This window comes from Rattus rattus, chromosome 9 (assembly GCF_011064425.1).
Source record: "Rattus rattus isolate New Zealand chromosome 9, Rrattus_CSIRO_v1, whole genome shotgun sequence".
Lineage (NCBI taxonomy): Eukaryota > Metazoa > Chordata > Mammalia > Rodentia > Muridae > Rattus > Rattus rattus.
The window spans coordinates 1,975,310-1,995,038 of record NC_046162.1 but is presented as its reverse complement, the minus strand read 5'-3'; the positions used below and the strand labels follow the sequence as shown (position 1 = coordinate 1,995,038).

General features: G+C 50.8%; 3 protein-coding genes across 3 annotated transcripts; 2 read left to right on the top strand and 1 right to left on the bottom strand.

Annotated features, from left to right (window-relative positions):
* Positions 1 to 5,114: 5,114 nt before the first annotated feature.
* On the top strand, positions 5,115 to 10,408 carry Tbl3 (transducin beta like 3). The gene is made up of 22 exons (XM_032912540.1): positions 5,115 to 5,255; positions 5,686 to 5,737; positions 5,817 to 5,912; positions 6,005 to 6,052; positions 6,157 to 6,298; positions 6,383 to 6,467; positions 6,548 to 6,718; positions 6,796 to 6,871; positions 6,957 to 7,050; positions 7,133 to 7,314; positions 7,402 to 7,543; positions 7,630 to 7,688; positions 7,928 to 8,031; positions 8,487 to 8,634; positions 8,725 to 8,955; positions 9,045 to 9,115; positions 9,196 to 9,352; positions 9,432 to 9,490; positions 9,664 to 9,767; positions 9,854 to 9,925; positions 10,021 to 10,179; positions 10,268 to 10,408. The coding sequence occupies exons 1-22, from the start codon at positions 5,215 to 5,217 to the stop codon at positions 10,375 to 10,377; spliced, it is 2,403 nt and encodes an 800-aa protein (XP_032768431.1). The 5' UTR covers positions 5,115 to 5,214; the 3' UTR covers positions 10,378 to 10,408.
* A 112-nt stretch (positions 10,409 to 10,520) lies between these two features.
* On the bottom strand, positions 10,521 to 13,174 carry Noxo1 (NADPH oxidase organizer 1). The gene is made up of 8 exons (XM_032912541.1): positions 12,933 to 13,174; positions 12,743 to 12,823; positions 12,511 to 12,586; positions 12,250 to 12,427; positions 11,925 to 12,106; positions 11,338 to 11,451; positions 10,988 to 11,105; positions 10,521 to 10,896 (listed from the first exon to the last, which is right to left on the bottom strand). Exons 1-8 carry the CDS (start codon positions 12,996 to 12,998, stop codon positions 10,662 to 10,664), a joined length of 1,050 nt encoding a protein of 349 aa, XP_032768432.1. The 5' UTR covers positions 12,999 to 13,174; the 3' UTR covers positions 10,521 to 10,661.
* Positions 13,175 to 15,786: 2,612 nt separating this feature from the next.
* On the top strand, positions 15,787 to 18,194 carry Gfer (growth factor, augmenter of liver regeneration). The gene is made up of 3 exons (XM_032912539.1): positions 15,787 to 16,147; positions 16,519 to 16,715; positions 17,481 to 18,194. Exons 1-3 carry the CDS (start codon positions 15,911 to 15,913, stop codon positions 17,641 to 17,643), a joined length of 597 nt encoding a protein of 198 aa, XP_032768430.1. The 5' UTR covers positions 15,787 to 15,910; the 3' UTR covers positions 17,644 to 18,194.
* Positions 18,195 to 19,729: the final 1,535 nt, after the last annotated feature.

Here is a 19,729-nt window from a genome sequence, read left to right as displayed (position 1 = left end):
TGGGAGGCCCAAGAATTCAGTAGTCCAGGAGGCTGGGTGCGTCAGCTGGTTTTCAGTATATATCAAAATCCTGAAAACGTAGGCCAATGAGCAAGCTTCGTCCATGTCCTTTAATATTAGGCTGTCAGCAGATGGTGACCCAGATTAAAGGTGGATCTTCCCAGGGAGTTGGGGATTTAGCTCAGTGGTAGAGCGCTTGCCTAGGAAGCGCAAGGCCCTGGGTTCGGTCCCCAGCTCCGAAAAAAAGAAAAGAAAAAAAAAAAAAAAAAAGGTGGATCTTCCCACCTCAAAATATTTGGATTAAAAAAAATCTCGTGGGGGTCTATGATTTGGGGTTGGGGATTTAGCTCAGTGGTAGAGCGCTTGCCTAGCAATCGCAAGGCCCTGGGTTCGGTCCCCAGCTCTGAAAAAAAAAAAAAAAAAACATGGAACTCGGCCTAGAGAACATGGAGGTGGATGTTAAGATTCCACTCTGTACCTTTACAGGTTGTTATGAATGTTCTTTTTTTTTTTTTTTTGGTTCTTTTTTTCGGAGCTGGGGACCGAAGTTATGAATGTTCTTAAGGGATGGATGTGTGTCTAGGTGGGCAATTATATCTTATCAATTGGATTAGAGGAAAAAAAAATCTCAAATCCAAATTAAAAGTGGGCATTCCCACTTCAAATGATCTTATTAAGAAAAAGTCCTGAGGGCTGGAGAGATGGCTCAGTGGTTAAGAGCACTGACTGCTCTTCCAGAGGTCCTGAGTTCAATTCCCAGCAACCACATGGTGGCTCGCAACCATCTGTGATGGGATCTGATGCCCTCTTCTGGTGTGTCTGAAGACAGCTACAGTGTACTTATATATAATAAAGAAAAAAAAGAAAAGAAAAAGTCCTGAATAGGTGTGCCTGGCCACTTTGGGGTTTGTTTGTTTGTTTGTTTAAAGATTTATTTTATTTATATGAGTACACTATAGCTATCTTCAGACACACCAGAAGAGTGCCTCGAATCCCATCACAGATGGTTGTAAACCACCATGTGGTTGCTGGGAATTGAACTCAGGGCCTCAGGAAGAGCAGTCAGTGCTCTTAACCGCTGAACCATCTCTCCAGCCCTGTTTGTTTGTTTGTTTGTTTTAGTTAATTGCAGAAGTAGTCAGGTTGACAAGCAAGAATAGCCATGACAAGGACAGTGAACTTCCAAGATGTCTGGCTTCTTCCTCACCCTCCTGACCTGAGACAAACCCCTGGCAGTTTAAAATAAAGGCCTTGCGAACCTTTTGGGTTTTTTTTTTTTTCCCCAGACAGCATCTCTCTGTGTATCCCTGGCTGCCCTGGACCTCACTCTGTAGATCAGGCTGGCCTTGAACTCAGAGATCTGCCTGCCTCTGCCTCCAGAGTGCTGGGGTCAAAGACGAGCGCCACCACTGCCCAGGTCAGCTTCACTTTGTAAAATTTCCTATTGGATATTTTTTTTCTTCATTTTTTTTTTTTTTCATTGAGGGGCTTTTTTTGTTTAAAATTATTTTTTTTAATTTTTTTTTTGGCCTTTCAGTCATTTATTTTTTTTTAGATTTCGTTTTTAAAGGGTCATTCCCTTTTGGGTAACTTTTCATTTTTTTTTTTTTTTTTTTTTTTTTTTTTTTTCTGGAGCTGAGGACCGAACCCAGGGCCTTGTGCTTGCTAGGCAAGCGCTCTACCACTGAGCCAAATCCCAACCCCTTTTCTTCATTTCTAACTGTGCCACTACCTCCAGGTTTGGCCTGTGGACTGTTTCGGGCCCCTGATAAAGGACTGGCTCAGAAAGTGTTGTGTTTACACAGCAGTGGTGGGCCAATCAGCCATCCTGTTTTTCCTCAAAGTAACCAGCTCTAAATTAGGGGGTGGAAGATCCTTCGAAAAGTTTCAAAACTCCTGGCTCTCAAGGAGAAGCTGGGCCTTGTCTTTCTGCGTGCCACTTCTGCATCGTGGAGGGCCTTTATGCCTGCAGTGTGTATGATTTCCCACCCTTAATAAGAACCTTTCTTCAGCTGCATATTCTGTCTGGTCTTGTTTGCCTTCTTTGAGAGCTCTCTGCTGCCACCTGTTACACTTGAGTTTCTTTTCCCTGCCTTTTAGTTCTTTTATTGGCTGCAAAAAAAAAAGTCTGATCAAAACCCCCTAGATGGTGACATCTTCTAGGACTGTTACATATTGGCTATACCTGCTAAGGGGCAAATGTAACCATTTCCAAAAGCATTTAATGAAAGAAAATTGTTTATTTGGGACGGGTTTTCACTACATAGCCTTGGTTGCCTTGATATGCATTAAATAGACCAAGTCAGTCTTGAATTCAGAGATCTGTTTGCCTCTGCCTCCTGAATACTTGGATTAAAGACATTTCCAACCATGTCCAGGCCAAAGGCACTTTAAAAATTCACCTTAAAGGGCTGAAGAGATGGGTCAGTGGTTAAGAGCACTAAATGATGTTCCAGAGATCCTGAGTTCAAATCCCGTGGCTCACAACCATCTGAAATGAGATCTGATGCCCTCTTCTGGTGTGTCTGAAGACTAGCTACAGTATACTCATATATATACAAAAATAAATCTTAAAAAAAAAAAGATCAGGGGTTGGGGATTTAGCTCAGTGGTAGAGCGCTTGCCTAGCAAGCGCAAGGCCCTGGGTTCGGTCCCCAGCTCTGAAAAAAAAAAAAAAAGATCAAAGGCCTGGAAGCAGGGTGGTGGTGGCACATGCCTTTAATTCCAGCTCTCATGATTCAGAGGCAGGGGGATCTCTGTTAGTATTAAAGCCAGGGCTAGATGGTTTCAAGCCAACCAGGGCTATATGTTGCTTGTTTTCAGAAACACACACACACACACACACACACACACACACACACACACACACACACACACACACACACACACACAAACTTGTCCAGAGAGATAGATGTCTCACTGAGTAAATGCTGCCAAGCTGGATAATCTGAGATTCATCCCTGGTTCCTACACAGTGGAAGAAAAGAAGATACTCTCATGGAGCTGAGGACCGAACCCAGGGCCTTGCGCTTTTGTGTTTGCTAGGCAAGTGCTCTACCACTGAGTTAAATCCCCAACCCCCCCTTTTTTTAAGATTTATTTATTTATTATATATATTATATTATTGTAGCTGTCTTCAGATACACCAGAAGAGGCATCGAATCTCTTTACAGATGGTTGTGAGCCACCATGTGGTTGCTGGGAATTGAACTCAGGACCTTTGGAAGAGCAGTCGGGGCTCTTAACCACTGAGCCATCTCTCCAGCTCCACTCCCATGTCTTCTATACACATGCTATGTAGAGCAGGCAAATGCGTGGCACACACATATACACTAATGATAACTTGAGGGTATCTGAGAGGCTGAAACAAAGAGCTTGAACCCAGAGCCAGCCTAGATTATCACACAGTTCCAGACCAGCCTAAAAGCTGAATACGTAACCAGGCTCTTCCTTACTCATTTTTTTCTGAGACAGGGATTTTTCTGTGTGGCCTTGGATGTGTTGAAACTCATGCTGGCCTTGAACTCAGAGATCCACCTGCCCCTGCTTACCCAGTGTTAAGTAATTTTCTTTTAAAGATTTATTCCGTTATCCAGTGTTCTGCCTGCATATATGCCTGCAGGCCAGAAGAGGGCACCAGATCCCATTACAGATGGAGGTGAGCCACTATGTGGTTGCTGAAAATTGAACTCAGGACCTCTGGAATGCAGAACATTTTTTTAAAGATTTATTTATTTATTTTATGTATATGAATACACTGTTGCTGTCTTCAGACACTGGATTCCCATTACAGATGGTTGTGAGCCACCATGTGGTTGCTGGGAATTGAACTCAGAATCTCTGTGAACTCAGGATCTCTGGAAGAGCAGTTAGTGCTCTAACTGCTGAGCCATCTCTCCAGCCCGCAAGTAAAAAAAGATTATTATTTATTTTATGTATATAAGTGCTCTATCTGCATGCACACCTGCCTGCCAGAAGAGGGCATCAAAACCCCATTACAGATGGTTGCCAGCCACCATGTAGTTGTTGGGAATTGAACTCAGGACCTTTGGAAGAGCAGTTAGTGTTTTAACCGCAAAGCCATCTCTCCAGCCTCTGCAAATTAAGTTTTAATTAAAAGAAAACAAGCGGAGGGGGGTTGGGGATTTAGCTCAGTGGTAGAGCGCTTGCCTAGGAAGCGCAAGGCCCTGGGTTCGGTCCCCAGCTCCGAAAAAAAAAAAAAAAAAAAAAAAAAAAAACAAAAAAAAAAAAAAAAAAAAAAAAGAAAAACAAGGAGAAAGGCACACCTTTAATTCCACCAGTCCTGAAGTAGAAGTAAGCGGATCTGAGTTTGAGGCCAGCCTCGTCTACAGAACGAGTTCCAGGGCAGCCAGGGCTACACAATGTGTCTCGTATAAAAAAAGAAGGGTTGGGGATTTGGCTCAGTGGTAGAGCGCTTACCTAGGAAGCGCAAGGTCCTGGGTTCGGTCCCCAGCCCCAGGAAAAAAAAAAAAAAAAAAAAAGAAGAAAGGGGGGTTGGGGATTTAGCTCAGTGGTAGAGCGCTTGCCTAGGAAGCACAAGGCCCTGGGTTCGGTCCCCAGCTTCGAAAAAAAGAACAAAAAAAAAAAAAAAGAAGAAGAAAGAAGAAAGGCGGAAGGGGAGGAGGAGGAGGGGAGGAGGAGGAAGAGAGAGGGAGGCAGAGGGAGATGGGAGGGGGAGTGAGAAAGAAAGAGGGAGAGAGAGGTAAAGAGGGAGAGAGAGGGGCAGAGAGGCAAAAGGTCTGGGCAAGGTCAAAGAGGCACGTGAAAGGAGGAAGGGAAGCTTTCACTGCAGCGACACCAATCTGCTGTCCTAAAAGGCATCTTGTCTCGCAAAGCCCCAAAAAGAAAGAAAGAAAGGAAGAAAGAAAGAAAGAAGGATGGAAAGAGGGAAAGAAAGAAAGAAAGGAGAAAACAGACACAATGAAAACAGTAAACAAATAAACAATACAAACGTAAGACGATCAACAAGGTAGCCACTGCCAGCTTCCATACTGGAAACGCCTTCCGCTTCCACTCCTAGTGGCAGAAGCCGGTTCCCACAGTAAAGAGGTCTCCCGGCGCGCATGCTGATGACGTCAAAGTAGTTGCGACTCGCGACATCATCACAGCGTGCCTTGGAGTACAGAGTAGCACCCTGGCTGTTTCACGAGGGAGAAAGGCTGCTGAGCTTGGAGGGAAACGCTGCCCTGGGACATGGCCGAGACTGCGGCGGGATTGTGCCGCTTCAAAGCAAAGTAAGTTTTTTGAGGAGGCGCCGACCGCGATGGGAAATGGGAAGGAACCGGAAAAGGGAGCCAGGAGTTTAGAAGGGGCGTTCTTAGTCATACCGGGGACTCTTGAGTCCTTTGCTCAGTCAGTTCCCCAGTGAACAGCTGCTCTTTAGTGCTAGGATAGAAAGAGACTCTGCCTTTATCCACATTGTGTAGTTTTCAGATAAGTAATTTCCAGCTGTCACTGAATGGATTGGATTATGGCAAGCTCTCCCAGAGAGAAGCCTCAGTGCTGACAGCATCTCTGTTGATGGATTAACTGGTTGCAGAGTCACGGACACTGGTTTTATTTTGATGGGATTGGACTTAGGAGTTTGGGGGGGCAGGGCATTTGAATTTGGGAAGACCAGACCAGCCCAACTGGCCACCACTTAGCATCCTTTTCTTTTCCCAGCTATGCTGTTGAGCGAAAGATCGAACCTTTCTACAAGGGTGGGAAAGCACAGGTAACTATCCCCAGGACAGTTGGGATAGAGGGATAGGGAGGACGGAGTAGTTGCTTGGCTGAAACCCTTTTGTCCCTAGCTGGACCAGACTGGCCGTCACCTCTTTTGTGTCTGTGGTACCAAAGTCAACATCCTGGATGTGGCCTCAGGAGATTTGATTCGGAGCCTGGAACAGGTGAGGACAGACTGGGGCAGATGCGAGAAGCTGGAGGAGGATGGGGGAACAGCACATCCTTATGGTGTTCTCTATTCCAATTCTTTCCTTAGGAAGACCAAGAGGACATTACTGCCTTTGATCTCAGTCCTGATGATGAAGTATGATGGGTAGGGGCGGTGGGTAAGCTCTGATACCTCCCTTCCACACTGAGACAGTAAGCTTGCGCTATTCCCCATCTTTACTATCCCAAACCCTCCCCCAGGTTCTAGTAACAGCTAGCCGGGCACTGCTGCTAGCTCAGTGGGCCTGGCGAGAAGGCACTGTCACTCGTCTGTGGAAGGCGATCCATACAGCTCCTGTGGCCTCCATGGCTTTTGATGCCACCTCGACACTGTTAGCCACAGGTAGGACCCTGGCTAGGTGGATGTGCTGATCGAACACTAGGGCATGGATTCCGTACACCCCTAACCTCAAACGCATCCCTACAGGCGGCTGTGATGGGGCCGTACGTGTCTGGGACATTGTACAACACTATGGGACACACCACTTCCGAGGCTCTCCTGGGGTCGTGCAGTGAGTTAGGATGGTGGGGGAAGGATGGGCAGAGGCACCACCCTTGGAAGTCCAGCTCATCTCTCTGTCCCTGCTTCCAGTTTGGTGGCCTTCCATCCAGACCCCACTCGCTTGCTGCTCTTCTCCTCAGCTGTGGACACCTCTATCCGAGTGTGGTCGCTGCAGGACCGCTCGTGCCTGGCTGTCCTGACTGCACACTATAGTGCTGTCACTTCTCTGTCCTTTAGTGAGGATGGCCACACTATGCTCAGGTCAGTGGCTGGCTACTGGTGGGTAGAAAGGGGAGGCCAAGGCTGAGACTAGAACAGAGGGACCTGTTTCTCCTCAGCTCTGGCCGTGACAAGATCTGCATAGTTTGGGACCTTCGGAGCTACCAGACCTCAAGGACGGTGCCAGTGTTTGAGGTATGGGTGCCGGTAGGCCAGGGTCGGTGAGTGGGGCAGGGATGGGAGGCGTGGCTATACAGGCTCTGAACTTGCTCATCCACAGAGCGTGGAAGCCTCTGTGCTGTTGCCTGAAGAGCCGGCACCTGCACTGGGTGTGAAGAACTCAGGCCTACACTTCTTAACAGCTGGTGACCAAGGTGTGGGGGACTGGCCACATTGGAACAAGGGGCTGGGGGAAGCTGTGGACCTCATCCTTCAACAGCCCTTGTTCTCCTACAGGCATCCTTCGTGTGTGGGAGGCAGCTTCTGGGCAGTGTGTATACACCCAGCCACAAATGCCAGGCCTACGGCAGGAGCTGACCCATTGTACCGTGGCTCGTGCTGCTGGCCTGCTCCTCACCGTCACTGCCGATCACAACCTGCTACTCTATGAGGCGCGTTCCTTACAGTTGCAGAAACAGGTGAGTATTTGTTCCTGCCTGGTGTAGGGCTTGGGCATTAGGCTTCTTTTCGTACAGGCCCTCACTCATGACCTTCCTGTCTCCCAGTTTGCTGGCTACAGCGAGGAGGTGTTGGATGTTCGGTTCCTAGGACCTAATGATTCCCACATCATCGTGGCTTCTAACAGCCCTTGCCTGAAGGTGTTTGAGCTGCAGACTTTGGCCTGTCAGATCCTCCACGGTCACACAGGCAGGTCCTCAGCCTGGATTTGATAGTTTCTCCTCCCTGCCTCCTTGATAGATTTGCTCTCTGACCGCTCTTCCTTTCTCTTCCAGACATTGTCCTGGCCCTGGATGTGTTCCGGAAGGGGTGGCTCTTTGCCAGCTGTGCCAAGGTGAGACCGCCAGAAGGGATATGGTGGCAGCTGGGCCGTGGTGGCACACACCTTTAATCCCAGCACTTGGGAGGGCAGAGGCAGGCGGATCTTTGTCAATTTGAGGTGGGCCGGGGCTATATGGGGAATCTTGTTTTGAAAAACCGAGAAGTGGGATGGCGAGGGGCAGGCCTCCCAAGTGAAAACCAAGGCAAGAAAACCATGACTCATCATCTCTCTCCAACCCCTCCTTTCTGCAGGATCAGAGCATACGAATTTGGAGGATGAACAAGGCCGGCCAGGTGGCCTGTGTCGCTCAGGGCTCTGGCCACACACACAGCGTGGGCACCATCTGCTGTTCTAGGTAGTGGATCAAGGCTGGGCCAGGGTGTCAAAGGAGGGAGAGGCCACAGTCATTGGGTTCCAGCACAGGGTGGAGAATGAGAATGCTCATTTGGCCTCTCTGCTAGGAGGCTTTAACAAAGATTTGCAGCAGAGAAGAGGCCCAGGGAGACTCAGTACCCTGGCAGCTTTCTTAGAAGTGCCCTTGGAAGGTGGACAAAATGGGGAGGACCTGAAATGGGGAAATGACTCTAAACGAGGTCCTGCCGGAGAAGGTGACCATTAAGAGCTTGGCTTGTGATTGGCACTTGTTGCTGGGTACTGAGGGTGGATGGCACAGGCAGAGTGGGTGATGTTAACCAGTCTACATGCTGAGATGATCCTTCTGGTCCTGACCATGGTGCAGAGGGCAGAGCTTGGTGCACTGCAGCCAGTGTCCTTTGGCCTGAGCTGTGTCCCCTTCTTTGTTGAATACAGGCTAAAAGAATCTTTCCTGGTGACGGGCAGTCAGGACTGCACAGTGAAGCTCTGGCCCCTCCCTGAGGCTCTGCCCTCCAAGAACACAGCTTCGGATGGTGACCTCATACCTCTACAAGCCCAGAGCACTCAGCGTTGCCATGACAAAGTAGCCACCACACATGGCCTCTGGGAAGGGGTGTGGGTGAGCCTTTGGGGAGATGGGTATCTAAGTTTTCCTACCTGCTTTCATCATTAGGACATCAACAGTTTGGCTGTCTCCCCCAATGACAAGCTGTTAGCAACAGGCTCACAGGATCGCACAGCTAAGCTCTGGGCCTTGCCCCAATGCCAACTGTTAGGTGTGTTTTCAGGCCACCGGCGTGGCCTCTGGAATGTCCAGTTCTCACCCACAGACCAGGTGCTGGCCACAGCTTCTGCTGATGGCACCATCAAGCTCTGGGCCCTGCAGGACTTCAGTTGTCTCAAGGTCAGTAAGTATTTCCCTAGTCCCATCCCTCTGTAGTAATGTACCTTCTCATACCGGTAAGACTTGGGTCCTTTATTTCTCCCCCGCAGACATTTGAGGGGCACGATGCTTCTGTACTGAAGGTGGCCTTTGTGAGCCGTGGCGCACAGCTGCTGTCTAGGTGAAGGGGCTAGGAGTGGGCTGGGGGGTGCGTGGTGGGGGACATGCCCCTACACTGAGTCCTTCCATTCTCAACCTCAGTGGCTCTGACGGGCTCCTGAAGCTGTGGACCATTAAGAGCAATGAGTGTGTGCGGACCCTGGATGCTCACGAGGACAAGGTCTGGGGGCTGCACTGCAGCCGGCTGGATGATCATGCCATCACCGGCGGCAGTGACTCCCGAATCATTCTCTGGAAGGTGTGAACCTACGGGATGGGATGAGGCAGGGGAAAGGACAGACAGCACTTGGGCTTGTCTGACCCTGATTTTATCCCAGGACGTGACAGAAGCTGAACAGGCAGAAGAGCAGGCCAAACGGGAAGAGCAGGTGATCAAGTAAGTCTGGGCTGGGCTCGGTAGACCCTGCGGTGTCCCCTGAGCAGCAGCAGCAGCCCCTGTGTTCCCTGCTGTGCACTCTAGGAAGTGAGTTGAGGTAGAGTTCATACTTATGGGAGATCAGGCCCAGCCAGGGTCTCTGAGTGGCCGTGTTCTTTCCTCTGCCCCACTAGGCAGCAAGAACTGGACAACCTGCTCCATGAGAAGCGGTATCTCCGGGCCCTAGGCCTTGCCATCTCTCTGGACCGTCCCCATACTGTGCTGACTGTTATCCAGGGTCAGTGCCCGCCTCGGGGAGGCTGGGGTGGGGAGGCTCCAGGGATGGATGAGCCCTTTCTTCTAGCTCAGACTTTCCTCTCACAGCCATCCGGAGGGATCCTGAGGCCTGTGAGAAACTGGAAGCCACTGTACTCCGACTTCGAAGAGACCAGAAAGGTTGTGGGCAGGCCGGAAGGGACCAGGCTGGGGAGGGGCTGGCCTGATGGGGAGGGAGATCAGAACGGGGTTAATGGTCATCCCGTTACCTACAGAGGCCCTGCTGCGCTTCTGTGTCACGTGGAACACGAATTCCAGACATTGCCACGAAGCCCAGGCTGTGCTTGGTGTGCTGCTGCGCCATGAGGCTCCTGAGGAGCTGCTGGCCTATGACGGTGTGCGGGGTGCACTGGAGGCCTTGCTGCCCTACACTGGTACGTGACTGACCCTGGGTCCAGGGATGCTCCTGGCGGGTTCACAGACAGCCCCCACCCAGCCCGAACCTCCTTTGTCGTCCTCTAGAGCGGCACTTTCAGAGGCTCAGCAGGACCCTGCAAGCAGCCACCTTCTTGGACTTCCTATGGCACAACATGAAGCTGTCCCCACTCCCTGCTGCGCCCCCAGCCCTGTGAAACACATAAAAGCTGCACTTTTCTATCTTGGCTTCTTGTGTGAATCCGATCAATCTCCCAAAATCCTTGGCCAACCGAGGCGTCATCTATAGAAATTCAAGCCCACCCCTGCCCCAGTCCCTCAGTGCACAGTGAGATTTGGGTGAAGTCATTCCAGTTTTATTTAGAGAAAATAGACAGTTGGCTGGCCCATGGCCCTGCCAGTCATAGAGCCACACCCTCGTCCCTGCTTTGCTTGAGGTTGACTTTGACAGTACAGCCTCTCTGCAGGGCCATACAAATCCTCAAGGGGGAACTTGGGTCCCTTGTTCCTGTCCCACTGCCCTGCGGGTGATGGAGCAGCATCTGCTCTGGATGGCACTCATACAGGGGCGAGTTGGTACTACAGGGGGGACAGTCCTGCCCTCAGTCACCTTGTCTGCCCCACCACTGTCTGGGAGCCCTGGCCTGCCCAGGAGGGAACCCAGCCCTTCAGGTTGCAGCAACACTGCAGGGAGCAGGCCTGTCTGGCCATTATACCTGCAGGAAAAGCAGGGCTTGGTTAAGGATGTACCACCAGGCAGGGCCTGCCACTGCCCCACCACACAGAGACACACACACCTCACTGTACCTGCACAGCCACCAGCCTCGGTCTGAGGTTTCCAGCACATGTACACGTGCTCCTGAGGGCACGGATAGCTCATCAGGGCGACTGCCCTCATAGGCCTGGGTAGCACAGAACTGCCTCCCTAGGATAGGTATTTGGGGTTCATGGTAGAACTGCAAGTCCAGGGTCCTCGCCTTTTTCTGGGATTGCCTCTAGGCACCCTGAACTGCTCTGAAACCCACTTCAGTTTTCTAAGGCTCAAAGCAGCACCCACATGCCTAGTGCCCCACTACCACCTCCCTCCTGGGCATGGTCTCTGCCTTGCCAAAAGGTCCATTGATAGCAGTGAGTTTATAGTAGGGATTGGCTCATACCACTTCCTTGAACAACCATGCCCGACTCCTGGCCTTGGCCTGTTGCTATCTCCTCCAGGTAGGGAGCTGGAAACCAGGCTGTCTGCTGGTCCTTGTTCTCCACCAGCCACCAGCCTGTTTAAGAGGCCAGGAAAGGGCTCAGATGCCTAGGTCTGTGTTCATTTTGATCAGAAAGGAAACCCCCAGGTTTTTTTTTTGTTTGTTTGTTTTGTTTTGTTTTCTTTTTTTCGGGGCTGGGGACTGAACCCAGGACCTTGCGCTTGCTAGGCAAGCACTCTACCACTGAGCTAAATCCCCAACCCCAACCCCAGGTTCTTTTTTTTTTTTTCTTTTTTTTTTTTTTTTTTTTTTTTTTTTTCCGAGCTGGGGACCAACCCAGGGCCTTGTGCCTGCTAGGCAAGCGCTCTACCACTGAGCTAAATCCCAACCCTTAAACCCTTTAACCTTTTTTTTTTTTTTTTTTTTTTTTTTTTTTCTTTTTTTTTGGAGCTGGGGACCCAACCCAGGCCTTGCGCTTCCTAGGTGGCGCTCTACCACTGAGCTAAATCCCCAACCCCAACCCCAGGTTCTTAACAGTGTGGCCTTACCTGAAGGATGCCGTAGTAATATGTCCAGAATTTCTTGAGCCTGAGTGTGGAAAGGTCTGTCTTTTGTGTCAAGAGTGTGGAACGGCTGTAAGCAGCGCATGCTCTGAGCCTCCAGGCTATGAATGGCAAGGCTGCGTATAGGTTGGGATAAGGGCTCCTCTGGGGTGGGCAGGATCACCAGGCTGGGTAGTGCAGCCAGCACATGTAAGAAACAAGTAGGAAGGATGGAGATCCCCCTCTCCCCACATATATATAGGTCAGCCCAGCCTTCTCACCTGCCCTTCCCACAAGTGCATGGGCTAGGAGTAGGGCAAAGGTTAGTCACCTGCCAGGAGGCAGCATGGGCTCTAGATCCAGAGGTTTGGGTGCAAAGAAGCTATTGAGTGTTGAGCTCGTCACTATGTGCTCTGAGGTTGCCAGCAACGACTGTACATAGGTTTCCAGCAGCCGCAAACGTAACAGGCCTCGGCCAGTATGTCCCCGACGTGTCAGCAATGGAGCATCTGCCCGGGTATCACAAGCACATACTGTGGGACCCCACTCACCCACACTTGCCTTACCATCCCATGACTCCTGCAGGCCTGACCAGGAAGCTTGGGAAGAACGCGTTCAGATCTCCGAAGCAGGCCTGCCTCCACTGGGAAGATTTTCTTAAGGGTCTTCTGATGGGGAAAAGCCTGTGTTAGTCTCTGAAAGTGGAGAGAATCCCCCAGGGAGGAAAGGGTCCCTTGAAGAGCTCCTGCAGGCAGAAAGGAGTATGTAGAGGATGTTGGATGGGGGAAGATACCATTGAAATACAGTCCCCCAGTGTTCCTTACCTGGAGCTGCCTAAACTCCTCCCAGCTCCTGCGAGCAAACGTGTCACTGTCGTCTGACCAGCACACAGAGAAGGCAAACGTCTGTGTGAGGAATGGTAGAGGCGACATCTCCTTCAGACTTTGCCAGCTCCCTTTTGCCTCTTTGGAGACAATCGGGGCAGGGGTGAGGGACCGGGGCAGTATGGTTTACCTGGAGCCGTTCCATCTGCACCAGGGCTACAGCATGGGCTGATACTGGGTGTCTTGGACTTGCCATGATTATGAATGGCCTCCCACCGGGTGCTTGAAGGAGTTCCGAGCATCCGGAAGAAGTGAAGTGGAATTCCCCAACACTGCCCTAAGTGGAGTCCCTGCAAAGCATTCACACTCCAGGAAACAGTTTAGTTTCCTGGTTCTTCAAACACAGAAAAGGAGAGGATTCATCACAGGAAGACTGCCAAGAGGAGGGGCAAACCTGGGCAGGTGGAAGGAAGAAAGGAAGTCCTTTGTACACGGCTGGGCTGTTCTGAAACAACTACCTGGGGCTTCTTTCTTTCCTTAGCCCAGGGAAGAAAAGCTGTAGGGAGTTCCATCATCAAAGTGTCTGCCATCTCAACTTCATCTGCTCCTCGGCCTCTTCTCCCCACCCTGCTGTGACCTCCTGCCAGGTAACAGCTTGCTCTTTGAATTCGCCCCAGGCTACAGTACAGTATAGTACAGCACCAACATCGACGATCTGAATCAATTACTGGGTCCTTTTTTGGTTGCTTTGTTTTGTTTTTTGTTTTGCTGTCTTTTGGTTGTTTTTGTTTTTTCTTTTTCTAAGATTTTTTTTCAAAGACTTATTTATTATATATAAGTACACTGTAGCTGTCTTAAGGCATACCAGAAGAAGGCACCAGATCTCACTACAGATGGTTGTGAGCCACCATGTGGTTGCTGGGATTTGAACTCAGGACCTCTAGGAAGAGCTGTCAGTGCTCTTACCCACTAAGCCATCTCTCCAGCCCCCTGTTTGTTTGTTTGTTTTGAGACAGGGTTTTGCTAAATTGCCAAAGTTAGGATATAACTGCCTTGGGAGTTGGGGATTTAGCTCAGTGATAGAGTGCTTGCCTAGCGAGCACAAGGCCCTGGGTTCGTTCCTCAGCTCTGGAGAAAAAAAAAAAAAAAAAAGAAAAAAAAAAAAAAAAAAAAAGGATATGACTGCCTTAGGCTCCCTAGCACCCAGCACTCAGACCTCTGTCCTAGGTCATGACCTCCTTACTTGGCCAAGTCTTGACATTGCCTTTAACAATTTACATACTGGCTTTTTCAGAAATGTCGGAAACCAGAAGAGCGAAGCTGGCAAAGGAGTGAGTGCCTACCACTAGAGACCTAGAGGAATTGTGAGCCCCTCTCACTACCCAACCCTAGATGCTCTGTAGTCTACATAGCCACTGCTTCCTCTCAGATGCACACGAAGGAGCCCTCAACTCTGGAGCTAGAAAGAGGTTCCTCCCTGTCTTTTTAAGATTCTGCTCTCAGGGGCTGGAGAGATGATGGCTCAGGGGTTAAGAGCACTGACTACTCTTCCAGAGGTCCTGAGTTCAATTCCTAGCAAACACATGGTGGCTCACAACTATCTGTAATGGGATCCAATGCCCTCTTCTGGTGTGTCTGAAACAGTGTACCCATATAAGTAAAATAAATCTTTAAAAAAAAAAAAATCTCTCAGCAGGGAGTGTTGGCACACACCTTTAATCTCAGCACTCCTTTACTTTCAGCAAGATTCCTGAGTTGGAGGTTGGGGATTTAGCTCAGTGGTAGAGCGCTTGCCAGCCTGGACTACAAAGAGAATCCAGGTCAGCCAGGACTGGTTACACTTTAAGAAACCTTGTTTCGAAAAACAAAAACAAACAATCCACTGTCCCAAATTGCCCAACCTCTCCCACTGTTTTTAGGGGAAAAAATGTCAAGTCCTAGCATGGTCATAGGTAGGCATTATGGATTAACTCTGGATTCTGTCTCCATCTACCTCCCCAAAATACCGCCCCCAGTGGCCTTGGTGTTTCTGTAATATGTCAAGTTTGAGCTGATTTCTTATCCCAAAGGCCTTTGCTTAAGGGTCTCAAAAACCCTCTGCACGGCTTTCACTAGTTTTGTAAATAAGATTTATTATGGTGACTGGGTTTTCCCCTTTTGCACCACTGGCTAAAGGCTAAAGAGAGAGACTTGTTCCTTGTTCCGTTCACGGGGGGGGGCGGAGGCCGGGCGGGGACAGCGCCTGGAGCAGAGTTGCCACTGTACGAATGCTTGCAGAATGAGTGAATGAACACATCTCCATGTGTTGTCAGAGGACATAACTTCTTCCTGCGGTGGCACAGGTGTGTAAGTCAAACACTTGAGGAGGTGATATGGCGGTAGTGGTGGCAAAAGATTCAGGAATTCAACGCCATCTTCACTCGGCTACATGCAGAGTTCGATGTTAGCCCACGTTACACATTGAGACCCTGTTTTTTTTTTTCCCCCTGAGGCTGCTATTGAAATAGGCATAATCTTTTATCCAAGCTATATGATGACGACACCCCCTCTCTCAAGGTTGCGGGGTGGGGGACGGTTACTAGGGCACAGGTCACTTCTGGCCACTAGTACTGTCTGGTCTCTGTGAGGCCACGTCCCGTCGCGCGTTGCCAAGGCGCCGAGAAGCGTGTAGGTGGGCACGTCGTAGGGCAGAAAGACCCCAAATTTTGCCGCAAGGGTCTGAGCCAAGCGATGGGGGTGATGCGAGTAGCATCTCGGATCTCTTCTCAGACCAAGATCTCAGCACAGCCGCAGCGCAACTTCCACGACACACTTCACTTCTTCTGGAGGAAGCCTAAACCCCACTATGGACCACGCAAGCCGGGTTCGCGGCGGACAACCAGGCGCAAGAGTACCCGCAGACCCGGAGCCGCAGCCGCCCGTGCCGCCTCGGCCTGGGCCTCCGGCTCCGCCTCCTCCAGCCCCGAGGCCTCCCACTCCACCGCGACCAGGGCCGCCTCCTCGGCCTCCGGCCCCGCCCCGCCGCCAGGCCCCGCCTCCTGCCCCAGCCTGAGTCGGGCCCCGGGCTGCCTTTCCCGCTCCTGCCGCCGCGCGCTGGCGGTGGCATGCGCGCTGCTCTGTCCCGTCTCCTGCACGCCCTCTTGGCCCCGCTGCTCGTACGCCAGCAATATGGCGGCGCCCAGCGAACCCTCAGGTTTCCCTCGCGGCAGTCGCTTCTCCTTCCTGCCGGGCGGCGCGCACTCCGAGATGACCGACGACCTGGTGACTGACGCGCGGGGCCGCGGCGCAAGGCATAGAAAAGACAACGCCCCTGCCGCGGCCCCGGCGCCGAAAGGTTTGGAGCACGGGAAGCGACCGTGCCGGGCCTGCGTGGACTTCAAGTCGTGGATGCGGACCCAGCAGAAGGTGCAGATGCCCCGCTTGGCCGCCCGGTCCCGGTCCCGGTCCCGGTCCCTTGCCCAACACCTAATTTCAGGTTCCCGTTCAGCCTCCGCAGGGCCCAAGCCCTCAGGGTTGGCCATGCCTAGACACGTCCACCCCTCACCCGCACACACCGTTAGGCCCAAACTTTGAGCTTTCAGCCACTGGCTGGTAAGCTGCCAACTGAAAAAGGGAGCGTTCTTGTTTCCTTTACTTTTAAAAATTTTTGGTGATACTGGGAATCCGAACTGAAGGCCTCTGGCGTACAACGCAAGCAATCTGCCACTGGGTTGGAATTTTACGGGCTTTCTGGTTGGGTAAGAGTGAACTGACCTTTAGTCGGCCTACTTCTGCAGCGGGACATCAAGTTTAGGGAGGATTGTCCACAGGATCGGGAAGAATTGGGTCGAAACACCTGGGCTTTCCTTCATACGCTGGCCGCCTATTACCCGGACATGCCCACGCCAGAACAACAGCAGGATATGGCCCAGTTCATACATATATTTTCCAAGTTTTACCCCTGTGAGGAGTGTGCGGAAGACATAAGGAAGAGGTAAGTTGTGGCTCTTATCAGTAAGGTCCCTTTTCAGGGACCTAGCTGATGTCATAGAGAGGGCTTTGGAATAGTAAATGCAGAAGTGACAGGTTTCTAGGAGAGGGATTACCAAAAGGGATGTTGGGTCATGGGGGCCTTCTCCTTTCTCAAAGGCCCAGTTCTTTGGCGTTTGTTAACCTTAAAGCTCTTAAGAAGGGCTCCCCTTACTTATTCCTCATGGATAGATTAGCCAGGACTCCAAGCCGCTCAATTTGGTTGCTCAAGCTAATCCTTCAGCTTGGTTACGGCTTTAAAAATTGGACTGAAATGAACTTCTATCACTCTCAATGGCCTAACCTGTTCTCCAAAGGTATTTCTAGGTTGGACCCGTGGGGGCAGTTAGGAATGAAGGGGAGCTCTTGCTGCACTGTGCCCCCGGTGCTGAGAAACAGTCCCCTGTGCCAGGCCCCACCTGTCTATAGACTGCCTAAGACTAGAGACCATGGGGTGTGGTTCTTGGTTGTTACAAGGCTGTAAACTTGCCTGTTTTATTATATCTTGCTCTGGGCTCAAGCCAAGTCCCGTGAGTGTGTGAGCAGCCCTGGGAGTGGCCCAAGTTCAGGAAACTCTAGATTCAGCCCTGCTCTTGGCCTTCCCATCCCCTTGGAACTGAACGGTATCCCCAAGTTTAAGTCACAGCAGTGCTTCAGCTCCCCGACCTCGGGCACTGGCTGGGACAGAGGAGCCAGCATCTCCTTACCCCCTTGTATGTTTCTCTCAAAGGATAGACAGGAGCCAGCCAGACACAAGCACTCGAGTGTCCTTCAGCCAGTGGCTGTGCCGCCTTCACAATGAAGTGAACCGGAAGCTGGGCAAGCCTGATTTTGACTGCTCAAGAGTTGATGAGCGATGGCGTGACGGCTGGAAGGACGGCTCCTGTGACTAAGGATTACCACAGACCGTGCGGGGCATCTAGCCGGGTTCTATGGGCAACAGCCTGACTGACGATTAAAGTGCATCTGAGCCAAAGCTTGTTTCTGTGGTGGGGGAGGGATCCCTAGAACACTGCCTATGGGAACCCTACCCACAGACTCAGAAACGGAGGTGCCTACTATAGACAGTTGGGTGGCCTCCTCAGGTCTTAAAGCCCCATGGGACTGAAGATGAGAGGCAGGAGTGGTCCAGGGCGCCCCATACCCCTTATGATACCCATTATACATTTGGGACATAGTTGCCTCAAAGGAAGGTGGGCTAGACCATTGCCTTCCTACTACATAGCCCCAGCTGCCTACAGAACTGTGACCCTGGCAACTCTGCCATTTCAAAATTGAAGCAGGGTTCCAGCTCTAGTTGGGTTTTTCTCTTAGGGTAAACCAACCATGGTGCCCACTGTCAGCCTGGCACATGGTCTTCTGCAGCCAGGACAAACATGTCAGCAGAGGATCCTGGGAAGGGCTTCCTTAGCGTTTGAGACCAAAATAAAATGAAGTGACTTAAGGGCAGGTTTCTGTGTGCTTTTGTACTTGGGTTTACAGTGCTGGACTGGCCGGTTGTTGCCTTTCTGTGATTAGTTGGGTCCTCTTGTTGAGTTCTGGCAAAAGTCACTATGGAGCCGCTAAAGAAGAAACTCTTCAGGAAGAATCAATTCCCAGGGTGAGAAAGAAGCTGAAGGAGACTAGGGATCTGGGGTACAAATGGGGAGTAGTCAAGAGTGTCGGCAGCTGGGATTGTGTCTCAGTGAAATTGAGAATTGCTGAGTAGAAATCCCCCAGCTGTTGGGCATCTCTGGATCTGCTCAGCCACATCTATCCTTAAGGCAGACTCCCAACCAGAGCGTCCCAGCAGTGTGTGTGTCCAGTCCTATGATCCAGAGATGCATGACTTCCTTGTGCTTGCAGAAGGGGCATCCCCACCTAAGGAGGTCCTTAAGTGTGCTGGCTTCTGCAGAGGATACTCAGAGGGGTCCAGCTCTGAGAGGATACAGGAGTAGCCAGCCAGCAGAGAAGTTGCCCTTTCCTTTTCCAGGACTTGTCTGATGAGCTAGTGCAGCCATGCTGTGGAGCCAAGGGTTTCCTGTTCAAAGGACCATCTCGACATGCTGCCTGTACTGCTGGCTGCTTTGCTCCTTCCCCTCCTCATTTCCCCTGAAGTCAGCGTGCACGCGTGCACACACACTCACACTCACACCAGCCTCCTATTTCACTTAAGAGCATTGGCCGCTCTTCCATCATCCATATAGTGATGGACCAGTAAGTCCAGTCCCAGGGGATCCAATACCCTCTCTGGCCTCTTGTGGGTACCTGGTATAAAAGCCCATACAGAAATATATGCGTGGGAAAAACATTCCAAACACATTTGCTGCTGTGTCGTCTCCCCTCCAAACATGTGCAGGAGTTTCTCTGTGTGGTCCTGGTGGGCTTGGAACTAAAAACCTGTAGACCAGATTGGCCTGGAATTTCACAGAGATCCTCCTGCCTCTGCCTCCCGAGTGCTGAGATTAAATGCATGTGCACTGCCTTGTTAATCCCCCCTCACCACCACCCCCCCCAAAAAGGCTAGGTATGATGACACATATACCTTTACCTTTAACCCTAGCACTCAGGAGGCAGAGGCAGATATCTGAAGTGCAAGGCCAAGGTGGTCTACATACTGAGTTCCAGGTTAGCCAGGGTTTCATAGATCCTGTCTAAAAACAGGGAAAACCAACAACTCGATACATTTATTTTTAGGAAGTAATGGGCTGGAGAGATGGCTCAATGGTTAAGAGGACTGACTGCTCTTCCAGAGGGCCTGAGTTCAAATCCCAGCAACCACATGGTGGCTCACAACCATCTGTAATGGGATCTGATGCCCTCTTCTGGTGTATCTGAAGGCAGCTACAGTGTACTCAAATACATAAATAATTTAAAAAAAAAAAAAAAAAGGAAATCAAAAGCTTCATTTTGTGCCTGTTCACAGAGTATCCAGGTCGAGACAAAGCAGAAGTAGCGTAAAGGAAGGTTATGGTTTGAGCTGGCATTTGAGAGCCGTCA

What these genes read in the sequence shown, in the direction of transcription:
- Noxo1 (XM_032912541.1), bottom strand. Translation starts at nt 12,998, where the DNA reads ATGGCAAGTCCAAGACACCCAGTATCAGCCCATGCTGTAGCCCTGGTG. An exon ending in AGGAGTTTAGGCAGCTCCAG is followed by an intron (nt 12,587 to 12,742) that starts GTAAGGAACACT and finishes TTTCCCCATCAG; the next exon opens with AAGACCCTTAAGAAAATCTT. An exon ending in ATTACTACGGCATCCTTCAG is followed by an intron (nt 11,452 to 11,924) that starts GTAAGGCCACAC and finishes CCTCTTAAACAG; the next exon opens with GCTGGTGGCTGGTGGAGAAC.
- Tbl3 (XM_032912540.1), top strand. Translation starts at nt 5,215, where the DNA reads ATGGCCGAGACTGCGGCGGGATTGTGCCGCTTCAAAGCAAA. An exon ending in GATCCTCCACGGTCACACAG is followed by an intron (nt 7,544 to 7,629) that starts GCAGGTCCTCAG and finishes TTTCTCTTCCAG; the next exon opens with ACATTGTCCTGGCCCTGGAT. An exon ending in AGGACTTCAGTTGTCTCAAG is followed by an intron (nt 8,956 to 9,044) that starts GTCAGTAAGTAT and finishes TCTCCCCCGCAG; the next exon opens with ACATTTGAGGGGCACGATGC.
- Gfer (XM_032912539.1), top strand. Translation starts at nt 15,911, where the DNA reads ATGGCGGCGCCCAGCGAACCCTCAGGTTTCCCTCGCGGCAGTCGCTTC. An exon ending in GGATGCGGACCCAGCAGAAG is followed by an intron (nt 16,148 to 16,518) that starts GTGCAGATGCCC and finishes CTACTTCTGCAG; the next exon opens with CGGGACATCAAGTTTAGGGA. An exon ending in GCGGAAGACATAAGGAAGAG is followed by an intron (nt 16,716 to 17,480) that starts GTAAGTTGTGGC and finishes TTTCTCTCAAAG; the next exon opens with GATAGACAGGAGCCAGCCAG.